This window comes from Eretmochelys imbricata, chromosome 2, assembly GCF_965152235.1.
Source record: "Eretmochelys imbricata isolate rEreImb1 chromosome 2, rEreImb1.hap1, whole genome shotgun sequence".
NCBI classification, from domain to species: Eukaryota; Metazoa; Chordata; order Testudines; family Cheloniidae; genus Eretmochelys; species Eretmochelys imbricata.
In genome coordinates this window covers 206,983,618-206,996,117 of record NC_135573.1, presented here as the reverse complement: position 1 = coordinate 206,996,117, position 12,500 = coordinate 206,983,618, and the positions used below count along the sequence as shown (strand labels likewise).

Here is a 12,500-nt window from a genome sequence, read left to right as displayed (position 1 = left end):
CTTGTACTAGTTGTATTTTTATCCTACGTTATATCTAATTATCTAAGGATTTTGTAAATTGGCTATTATAGTGGTATCTATGCGCTTAATCTAGTAATTACAACATCCAAAAGAGGCTAAATTAATTATCTACATGTCCAAATAAATATGATACTTAATATATTTAGGCATCAGCATTGATCAGTAATTAATTATTCAGTTTTGTCAACAAAACTGCTATCTTTTTCTTAATAATGCACAACTTCAGAAAAAAATATATAGCTTCATTTTCTCTATCAAATATTCAGATAATTTTGACATATATCCTTTGTAGTAGCTTTAAGCTCAACATATCATAAGCTATAACCACAAAAAGGTATTTTAATAAAATCTGTAAGTACAAAAAATGGAAACTTTGTTCGTACTTTGGAAAACTAATTTAGATTTTATATAAGCCATGCCTTGTTTGGCTAATAATTATAATATGAACTGAAAACAAAGTTTATTTTTTCTTTTTTAATAAAATTTCTACATTTGCTAAAATGAACAACAAGATCAACTTAAAAAGTATGTGATTATTGTTGTACATTTTAACAAAGTTGTGTGTATAAAGAAAATGTTGTTATTCAGAATCAGTGGTTAGAAGGTTTATCACTTATGCATGTACTTGACTTATCCCTGTTCTGCAATAGACATAATTTTATACCTCATAAAAGCAATTTATGTTTCCAAAGGGAATAATCTGGGTAACATAAAATGTGAAGTGCTATGTTGCGGGAAGCATATTTTCATTCAGCAATGGTATTCTGAGATGGAGCTGCACAGTTTGATCATCATATCATGGCAGAAAACATCATTCACTTCTAACTTTCAGTGCCACAAATTAATATACATAGTTAATTCATTTCTATATGTATTTAATTTATAACCATATATTACCCATACAAGATTTTTTATATTGTGTATAAAAATAAATGGACCTCAAAAAATGGAAGCTATGGTAAAGCAAGCTTAACTCTTGCAATATTCAGTTGTTCATATCTTCATTAAATGTAATGCCAAATTTGGTTGTTTATATACTTTTGAACACAGTATAAAACAATATGAAAACAACTATGGAACCAAGGGTTTTTTTTTAAAATGGGAAGTCAAACTAAACATTTATATAAAGAAAACAATCTACAAAAGACAGTCTTAATGTGAGGAAGCATTGTAGAAATAATTAATTTAATATTTTATGAACTCGTTCTGCATTAAGTTTAAAGAAAAATATCAATTAAACTGTTTCATTATTTATAAGATAAATAATACAGCAAGCCATTAAGTAGCACAATAAAATTAAGCAAGAATCTGATAATGTTGAATTAACAATTTGTTACTACGAATATTCACATACTGCTTTACCCACTGATCTATCTTTAAAAAAAATTCTACAAAAGAGTTTTCATTATGAAAAAATATGCGAGTAAAAACAGTGTGCACTTATGACAGGTTCACTGTGCTTTTAGCACCACTAGAGAGAGCTCTTCAGTTCCTTAAAGGTTCTTGTAAAGGTAAGAGAACTGTCCAGCTGTCTGCTGATGCCTGTTTATCTGCTTTCCAACCATAACATCACCCTAATCAAAAGGAATCAGACTGCATGGGTTTGTAGCAAACTGGCAAATCTAGTGCATTTTAAGATAAACAGAGTCACATACCATCAGAGGGAGCTTCATCCTCTTTATCATATCGGTCAGATGCTAATGAGAGATTATCAGGAGGTGAAGGGAAAGAGCCCTCAGACTCTTCCTCATCTTCCAATTCTCCTGCAAGAGTCAAACAGATACCATTTGTTAATAACTGTCTCCTTCTGACATAAACAGAATGCATTTTGAAAGCAGAGATGTAGCAATTCTTTGTTAATAAGAAAGAATGATGTCAAGTCATATTTTAAATTAAACTGAACAAATTCAGTGTCCTATTGTTCTCTTAATTTCACTTGATGTACTTCCGAATACTAGAATATAGCTGTGCACACCGGTGCTCCAAAGCTACATTCTAATTGGCCAAGTGGGTCTTTTTAATGTCATATTAATGAACCCCCTCCCAATGGTGCACAGCTGGAACCTCATCAGTTAATAAATAAATAAATAAAACCATGCCACACACCAAAAGTGTGGGTGAGGGGAGAAACTAACAAGAAACGAAAGACAGACAGCCTGAGGATAAAGGGAAAAGAGAACATATTTGGGGAAGAAAGGTAAATTCTTCGACTGTCTCCTTCGCAAAAAGTGCCAAACTACATTTTCAGCAACATTTTGTGTACTTCAAGTTTTCAATTTGCTTTCTCCTCAACTACAAACTACTTTTCAAAGTGTAAGGATACATCCTTCCACTTAAAAGTATTTTTAAAGGTAGTGTTTCATTTTCCTCTTGAAATAAAAAATGGAGTCACACATAAATAGCACTCAGTTACAACTGTGTGTGTATAGCACAGTAATCTATAGGTGTGCTTCTCGGGGAACTAAGGGCCTCAGATACACCTGAGGTATGCATCAATAGCTGACTAATGTACATGTCATGTTGGGTCTTACTGCTATAATGAGGGGAAATGGAAGCGGGGGGGAGGGAGGGGGAAGTATTACATGCAGCTTTCATTTTCATTATGCAAAATGAATTCTCCTTCTCAAAATGTGGTATATGTCTAAAAATATACCAACTATGCAAAGAAAAGGAGAAAAGTTACACATATCAGAGAACGTAGAAAAAGGAGAGTGCTCAATCGCTTTTCTTTCAAAAACTGTTTATATCTTACAAAAATTGAGTGGTTAAAGTTGAAGCTGTCAGGCTTAAAAACTTACCCATGCAGAAAAGCAATCTGAGTACAAATAGAAACACGGTCACCCTGTGTGTGAGAACATGTATTTGTGTACCCATGCTTTGTGTTGAAAAGACAGTAATTGAAATACGTAACACTAAGAAAATATACCATAGACACTGAAATAGAGGGGGAACTAACTTGGAAGACATTTGAGACTATATTAAGCCAGATCTTTTGTTTTTGTGTTTAAACCAAGTGCTTTGTAGTTCACGCTACAGGCTGAAATGCAGTCTTTAACCCACCCAATTGTGCCTGGGAATTGTAGCTTATTTTGGTATCATAGATCACGCAATACTCTGGAGCTCCAAAGAAAAACACATCTACAATGCTTAAGTTTATGCATGACAAAATGATTTAAGAGTAGAATCAGCCTTAATTCTCAGTTTCCTGGCTTTGTGGGGTTGAGAGATTTAAGAGTCTGTTCTGTTAACATATAGGGATATTACTCCCTGAAGTTTTATACATCAAAAGTATAATAAGCCTTTTTGTTAATTCTGTGGGGTCTTCTGTATCTTTGGACAAGCCCTAGTAATCCTTTCCCTTCTTTTAATCTTCTCACAGCCAGACCCTGATGTATCAAAGCCAATATTCTACTGACCGAGGAAGACTGGAACAGACTGCATTTGAAGCTATCAATGCTACTCCTTAACCAGTCAGAGGAGTCAGTGTCGAGCAGCACAAACCATTTTCTCCCCTCCGCAGGTGCTAAGTGCCTGCGAATACATCTGAAAAGCATAAATAAATTAAAGGAAAGTGTTCAACTTGTATTTACGTAATAGAAAGCTGCACTACCAAGCAACAATGGGCATCAGGTAAATGTATCCAATACAATTTGAAGACATAATTGAAAGCATTACAGCCTAATCAGACATCTAAACGCAAAGCATGCTCAAACGAATTGTCTATAGACTCATTAACTGGCAACCATTCCATTACAATCACACATAATGTCAGTAGTGCCTTGAGCCTATGCCAATGACAACAGCATAAATTTTGCATCTCATTTCTGTGGTCATAAAATTAATGATCAGTTTTAAAATACTTCTTTGTAAAAGTTATTGCACAAAGAAAAGACATGAATGTGCCCCTGTTATATAGTCATGAGGATAATTAAGGAGTTGATGTTCATTAATATGGTTTCTTGTTTCCCCAGAACAGCATTTGATTTATCCTGGAACTTTTTTTTTTAAGTTTAATTAATGATATATCATTAACAGTTATATAAAAATAAGTCCTATTCTCTCATTTCTGCAGTTTAACTCACCACTTAGGTTTGACCACAGAATCAATATTTTGATTTGCCCACAATAAAAAGGTATTGTACCTGATCTTTTCTTATTAAACACCATCTCTTCAATTACAGTATATTAATTTATTGATGTTCCGAAAGAGCACACATTAAGGGGGTAAGTGTGCAGAATGGTAAGTGGGGAATTAGACACTTAACTGTTGTTATGTTAACAAGGGCTGCACTTTAATTCCCTGTATTCTGCACTGAACATTTCCAACAGGTTTAACTGATATCAACTGAATATTATGAACAAGACCATATTACTTTAAAGGAGGATCTGGTTCAAACAAAAAACCAAACAACGAACTCTTCTTTTTTTCACAATTTGTTTTCCTCTGCTACTACTTGTTCATAGTAATCAGCTCAAACATTTAAGATATTACTTCAACCACTTAATCTGTAAAGGAGATCAGACATCAAAATATTTCAGCCTCTGCCCTTGAAATAGACTCTTGCTAGATCAGGGGTAGTCGATTATTTTTTGTCAAGGTCCAAATTTCTTGGTCAAGGTATAGTCAAGGTCCAGACTCCAGAGAAAATAATAAACAGCAATAATAATGATAATAAATAAACAAAAATAAATAATTATTAATAATAAATAAATAAATTAGAAGGTAAACAAAAGGATTTTGGGTCCATTCAAAAGTGGCTGGTGGTGCGGATTTGGCCCACTATCCACCTATTTACTATCTCTGGTCTAGACACTGTGTTAGTAAAACATCTAGGAAGGAGGAAGCAAAGAAATTGCTCAAATTTAAACTTAAAGCATATAAAACACTTAAAGGAGGGCAAGCAAGCAGCTGCCTCCTGATTTTTTGCTAGAAGGCCCAAACGTGTCAAGCTGAAATGAGTTCCTTCTGCCCAGTATCCAGCTTCCACTACTGGAAAGAATATTACCCAGTAATTAATAAATGTAAGATTCCCAATCTAGGTTCATTAGCACAAATGAGTGGATAAAGGTACTTTCAAACTAAAGCTTGTACACTTTAGTCCCTTGGCTTTTTAGTTGATTTTCAATAGAACATTAATGAGGAAAATGACCCAATCCACCTATCACCCAAGTGGTTCCTTTGACAGCTATTCTCTCCATGCCCACTGTGACACGCAACAAAATGATAAATTATGTGCATTAAGGTGTGTGAATCCATCATCTAGGTTTTGGTATCAAGTAGTAATTTTAAACATCCAAAGAATTCCTACCTGAGCCTCACAAAACCAGAGAAAGACATCTACATATTAAGCACTACAGAAGCAGTATGAGGTTTGTAGGTGAATTTGTTTCAGAGATGTGAGGAGTCAAAACGCATAAGGAAAGTCTTTGGGGAAAAAAATGAATGATAGAAACATTTAAGCAACTATCTCTGAAATTTCTCATGTAAAGTTCTCCCAGTGTTTCCAGAAGAGTTCTACCAGGAGATTGTATCTGGCATGTGAAATTTTTGGTGAATTGCTTAGGTTGGCAATGAGATAGGGAGATACTAAGAAGTGAGCTTAAAATGGAAAGCAGCCGCTAACTTTATTTAAAGGAGGACTAGCCATCTACAAAGTTCAGGGTACTAATGCTCTGCACACAAGTTGATTCTTTGGCCTCGTCTTCACTGCATGATAACCTCAAGTTCAACACCACCATCCTGCACTTGCTCAAGCTCAACATGTAGTTAAACTACCTTCTCCTGTTGGCACACATCAGGATCACAGATATTGCGATATTAGGGAGAGGAACAACATACCAGCTTGCCCATGTTGAAAGACGTCAGACCTCTAGAACACCCTGGCATCATGCACCTTCTCCAACTGCATTCAAAGGAGGTGAGCATGAATATGCCATGATGTAAATGCCCACAAGAGCCTGCATAACAATGGAATAGTATCCTTTCCTGTTAATATACTCGCTTGCTCAGTACTCGTGGGGATGCATACTGTTCCCCCCCCCCCCCCGAGCTATCATGCCTGTGCAGTTTGGGAGCCCATCCATTCAAACCTTGCAATTATTTCAGGAATATTTCCAATTTTACAAGCCTGCGGAACTGTGACGTTGCACTCCTTACGTTTTATGGAAATATGCTAATGAATGTGAATATAATGTAACTGGAATATGCTTCATGCAAAGAGTCTCTTGTAAGGTATCATTACAAAGCTTATGATCTACTGAGTGTGTTCATCCCATTTGTTTGCATGTATTATTTCTATGTCTGAAGTTAGGAGAATAAGATATAAACTTGTATTACTGATATAAACATGTTAAATGGAAGCCATTAAGGGTGCTTCAGAATCCATGACCTGTAAATGGCTCTGTTTACTTGCAAACCTTCCTGGGAACTTGCCGGCCAGCCTTGGAAGAATGGAGACTAGGGGTCTCACAGGACATGTGACCATGTCACAGATACTGGAATCCATCTTAAACCTGGTGCTTTTCCATTTAGAAGGAAGGGTGGGAACCCAGAGAGAGACAAAGGATTCCCGCCTTGTGCCAACACTATAAAAGTGGGTAGAACAGAACAAAGGGGTAGCCAGTCATGAGAAATCCACTAGTTACCACCTGAGCTGGAACTAACAAGGCTGTACCAGGGGAAAGGATTGGGCCCAGACTAGGAAGGCATCTAGTCTCTGAAAGAAGTTTATTGGAACATCGCTGAGGGTGAAATTTACGTGTATTCAGTTTCTTAATGTATTAGGCTTAGACTAGAGTGTTTTGTTTTATTTTGCTTGGTAAAATTTTTGCTTGTTCTGTCTGTTATTACTTGAAACCACTTAAATCCTACTTTTTATACTTAATAAAATCACTTTTGTTTATTAATTAACTCAGAGTAAGTGGTTAATACCTGGGGGAGCAAACAGCTGTGCATATCTCCCTGTCAGTGTTATAGAGGGTGGACAATTATGAGTTTACCCTGTATAAGCTTTATACAGAGTAAAATGGATTTATTTGGGGTTTCGATCCCATTGGGACCTGGGTGTCTGGGTGCTGGAGACAGGAGTACTTGCTGAGCTACTTTCAATTAAGTCTGCAGCTTTGGGGGCATGGTTCAGACCCTGGGTCTGTGTTGAAGCAGGCTTCCGTGTCTGGCTCAACAAGACAGGGTTCTGGAGTCCCAAGCTGGCAAAAAAAACAGGCTCAGAGATAGTTTCAGCAAATCAGGTGACAATCCCAAGAGGGTCTCTGTGACCGAAACCATCACAGGGACAGCACGTCATTAATTGTCTTGCCAACTTCAATGACCATTGCACCATCTGTAGATTTTCCAACCCCAGACTGATTGACGACTGATCTGTAGCAATCTGGGGGTGCCCGTTTCCATAGGCAACAATGGCATGCTTCTGGACCTTTAATGGGTCTCAGCTGGGTACTCTGCCATTCAAGGTCTGAGGCAGGGGTCAGCAACCTATAGCACACACGCCAAAGACGGCACACGAGCCGATTTTTAATGGCACGCTGTAGCCTGCCGAGTCCCAGCCACTGGCCCCGCTCAGCCCGCTGTCAAACCCAGGCCGGGACCCCGGCAGGCAGCAGCGTGCCATTAAAAATCCTGCCGGCCCCGGCCCGCTCTTCTCCACCCCCGCCACTCCCCGCCGGCTGCTGCTGCAGAGCAGGCAAGCTCCCCTGTCCCCCACCTCTTCCCCCAGCGTGCTGCGTTCTTGCCCCTCCTCCTCTCCCTCCCTCCCTGCCGCTGATCAGCTGATGGCCCTTGTGAGGTGGTGGGAGAAGCAGAGCCGCAGCGTGCTCGCTGCTCCGGGGAGGAGGTGGAGAAGAGGTGGGGACAGGGCCTTGGGGAAGGGGGTTGGAATCAGGGCATATCCCCTCCAGCCCCGTGCCATGAGCTGCTCTGGACAGGGGGCTGGGAGCACCCCCATGACCCCAGCTGATACCCCCGGCCCTCTGCCCTGACCCTTACACCCCCCCACACACACACACCCCAGCCCCCTGCCCTGAGCCCTGCACCCCCCTCACATACACCCAGCCCTCTGCCCTGATCCTTGCACCCCCACACACCCCAGTCTCCTGCCCTGACCCCTGCACCCCCCACGACCCCAGCCCTGACTCCAGTACCCCACACACATACCCAGCCCCCCCATACCCCATGCCCTGACTCCTGCACACCTCTCACATGCCCCCAGCCCCCTGCCCTGACTCCTGAACCCCCCCCACATACCCAGCCCCCTCATACCCCATGTCCTGACTCTTGCATCCCCCACATTCCCACCCCCACCCTGAGCACCAAACAGGAGCTGCTGCACCCACCCTCCCACATTCCCACCTGCACCCCTCACATCAAATGGGAGCTGCCCAGGTAAGCACTCCACACCCAAACCCTGACCCTGAACCCCCTCTCTCATTCTAGCTTCTGGGCAGACCCTACACCCCAACCTCCAGCCTGCTCCTTCACCCCCAGCCCTGTGCTCAGTGCACTCCGACCCTTAGCTCAGTGCAGAGAGAGAGGAAGAGAATGGGCTAGAACCAGGGAGAAAGTAGGTACCCATTCTATGTGGGCAGGGCTGGGATCCCAGACTGGCAGCGGGCTAAGTGGGGCCGGCAGCTGGAACCCTGGCTGGCAGCAACCGGCAGACTGAACCCCAGACTGGCAGCGGACTGAGCCGCTCAGCTCACTGCCAGTCTGGGGTCCCAGCTGCTGGCCCCACTCAGCCCGCTGCCGGTCTGGGGTTCTGGCTGCTAGCTCCTTGCCAGCCAGGATCCTGGCCGCAGGCCCCGCTCAGCCTGCTGCCGGCCTAGGTATACGGAACCCCAGGCCAGCAGCGGGCTGGCAGCATAAGATCAGCATTTTAATTTAATTTTAAATGAAGCTTCTTAAACATTTTGAAAACCTTTGTTTACTTTACATACAACAATAGTTTAGTTATATAATATATAAACTTATAGAGAGAGACCTTCTAAAAAACGTTAAAATGTATTACTGGCACGTGAAACCTTAAATTAAAGTGAATAAATGAAGACTCGGCACACCACTTCTGAAAGGTTGCCGACCCCTGAGGCAAGCTCCTCACACAGCTCCATGAATGCATCTGTTTTAATGCAAAAGTTCTGAGCCCACTGCCAGTCACCCCATATTTCCAACATAATTTGCTACCACCACCGTGCATTTGCATTCCTGGCCCAGAAGTGGTGGTCTGCATAGACGTCATCTGCCATTAAAAACAGCATCAGCTAGGTCCATACTTCCACATCCACATGGTATCGTTCAATATGTTCTTGTGCTACTCCTAACCATAAGCCACTGCCTCTGTCTTTTCCAGCCCCAGAAGCCCCTGCTACCATCTCCTGATGGCAGCTTATGCAGAAGCTCAAAAAAGAAACACTGCCTCAACAAAAAGAAACAGCTCTCAGCCCGGTCATTACAGAGAGCAGGAACCATATATCAGCACATAACAGCACACCAAACTTCAAACACAAGTATGCTATCTAGGGTCCATAGTACTTTCAGTGGTGCTTCTGCCAACTTTAGCATTATTTTTAGCATGAGTTAAAAACAAAGCTCTTTTAGCTAAACATTTTGCCAGCCAAAATATGGATTCAATTAATCTCAAACATAGATAGAAATGCCAAAAACTGTAATAACTCTCAATCTTCAACAAAGTCCAGGCTTCTATCTCCTTAGAACCAAAAACCAGTCTCTGTATAAGCTTCATTAAAAATTAATGTAATCACTGATCTTTCAGGAGATCTCTCTGTTGGAAAATTTAGGGCAGGTCAGACTGAGTGTGATTATACCCACTTTTGATGCATCTACAGTTCTAAAGGGCTGAAGCACAACAAGAGTCAATTAAAAAAAAATACCTCAGAGGTCCTACAGGAAAACCCTAGGAACAAACAAAAAACTCAGCCTAAGCTCCCTCCTGATCTTATGGTTTATTAATAAATAAATAATAAAGAAAAATTTTAAGAAAGGGAGAGTGTTTTGGAAATTAATCCAGTATGTACGTGTTGTCTTGAGAGCAGGATAGGGATTCTACCTGTTCACAATTAGCATTATATCTTAACTGTAAGAGCCAATGTAAAATTAGGTAATAACTCATGGATGAGAATTAAGTGATATTTTCACTTTGTACATCCGTGCTCATGAATGCATCTGGATTTTCTATGTAGATAACATTTTCAAAGTTTGGTCCCGTTTATAGTACTCATCAACATATGTTTTCGTGTCCTTTCATTTTAGTTACATTGAAAGAAAACTAAACAATGTCAAAATGTACAAGCTATACCACATGCAGTTCTAGATGCTCCATGGGGATTGAGTGTGCTCAAGGCAATGCTGTTCTTCTTAAAGCTTGTATGAACTTTCAACAAACCATATCAAATACACTCATCACTGAAATCAGAGCAGGTCATAAGCATATGGCAATCACTGCACGCTGAATTCTTCAAGTTATATCTTCCTCTGGAGCTAAAGAAATCTCATCTCAAAATTAGTTGAGGAGAAAAAAAAAATGCACTACCAACCAGATCAATGAAGTCTTTAACAGTTGGAAGGGCAGATATGCTATAAGAAGTTTTCTTCAACTTGGTTTTAAATAAATGCAGTAAATAGGAGCTCTGGTCTTTGTAACAAGCTCACATGTTTATCAGTGATCCTACCTAAAGAATTTTGAAACCTTCTGGTTGTTATATACAAATTTGGAAGTTGCACATTACAGTATAAAAATTACAAAAAATACTTTAAAATGTAAAATATACTTTACAAAAATAAGATACATTTTAAACTGAACAGTGACCCCATCTAATTTAAAAATAAAGCTAAGACATTTTCTTAATAAAAATACAAATTTTGCATTTATTTTCTTTATCCTTTTTCATTTACTTCTGATGAAGATGACCAAAATGTGATTTTAACTTGAGTGGAAGGACTAAGGTATAATATAAAGTGGGGTAATTTAATTTAAACAAACTTTAAGTGCAAACTTTTGATTTTGCCAAACCCAACTGATTCCAGAAAGTTAGGAACCACCACTGTTAAAATGGAAAATTAAAGATATATATATATAATTCATTGAAATTATTTTTAAAAATCTATAGTCTGATTTTAACTGTATTTTGCTTTAGCTTTCCCTAGCTGAAAAGCTGGTTCATAGGAAGTGTCTGTACACTCTCACATTATCAGCTAGCACTAATATTAGTTATACATTAGTATCTCCTGTCTACAGATAGAAGATACCAGGGTTCTACTTTCTGCAAAGAGTGCAACTTCGCATAAGCTTTTTTGACCTCACACTGTGACCCTCATACCAGCATCCACAGGCTACAGGTCATGACCTCGTGAATTAGCATCATGAAAATAAGGGCCATTCCTGGTTTAGTTACAGAACAGAACACTGTAGCAATACACTCTTCAATCTTCTCTCTTTCTAGTTGCACTGTGCCGCTTTGCTTACTCCTCAAGAAGACAATACATAATACAAACTTCAGTTTTCATTACTAGCACTCTAAATCTTGTTCTCCTGTGCTAAAGGTCTGATTTCCTTGCTACACTATGAACATATTCATTAAGGGTGGATTAAAAGCCAATATCATATAGTCATTAAATCAACCTATTAAAAAGTAAAATAGGTTCACAAAAAAGGTCTCAAATAAATGATCACTATTAACGTTTGGTTACTGCCAAAGTAGACTGCTTTGCATACACTTTCTATGACAAAACATAAATTGTATAGTTTTAGACAATACTGAGTTTTTGTTCATTAAGTAATCTATATTTAAGACATTCAATGTATATTAAATATAAATTTCCAGCTACATTTCTAAACAAGACCCATTTATTAGCAAACTTTCTCCTATGGTGCATTCATGAAGTAAATATAAGCAAGTTATTAAATGAGTGAGGTTTTAGCACACAAATTTTGAAGCAAACAGGAGATTTTTGCAGCTTTTAATTTTTTTGCTCAGTAGGGGGAGCTAGCATCCCCATCCTTGAGAGTCAATCAATGCACAAGCTGGACATTTTAATTTTATGCTTTTAAACATATGTACAGTATGTTTATTCAATTGAGAGTCTGTCAATGAGCAAAGTATTTAAGTCATACCACAGTGAAATAAAATATTTTACAATTACCTTTATCCTGGAAATCTTGAGGGTAACTGCAGGGGAGGGAGGAAAAAAAGACAACATAAAGCAATATGCATTTGGAAAGTCTCAAGATGTGACAAACACAAATACAGAAAAATTATTAGTTTCCAAATAACAGTTTTGTGCTATGAGTACTGCTGCAGCAAATTTATATTGCAAAATTTCACCTTTATTAAAACATTTAATCAGCTCTTCTTCCAGTGTTTTTGAATTTGTGAGCATGATTATCAGACACTTCAAAGAAATTTCATGGAATAGTGACAAATTAAAAATGCCACTTAAAAACAGATTCAGG

General features: G+C 39.1%; 1 protein-coding gene across 1 annotated transcript in view; it reads right to left on the bottom strand.

Annotated features, from left to right (window-relative positions):
* SKAP2 (src kinase associated phosphoprotein 2) overlaps positions 1-12,500 on the bottom strand; it is a 150,419-nt gene that overhangs the window by 116,170 nt on the left and 21,749 nt on the right. The window contains exons 3-4 of the mRNA XM_077811346.1: positions 12,191-12,216; positions 1,677-1,784 (exon numbers count right to left, since the gene is read on the bottom strand). Coding sequence (XP_077667472.1) covers positions 1,677-1,784; positions 12,191-12,216 — 134 coding nt within the window. The remainder of the gene's footprint in view (positions 1-1,676; positions 1,785-12,190; positions 12,217-12,500) is intronic.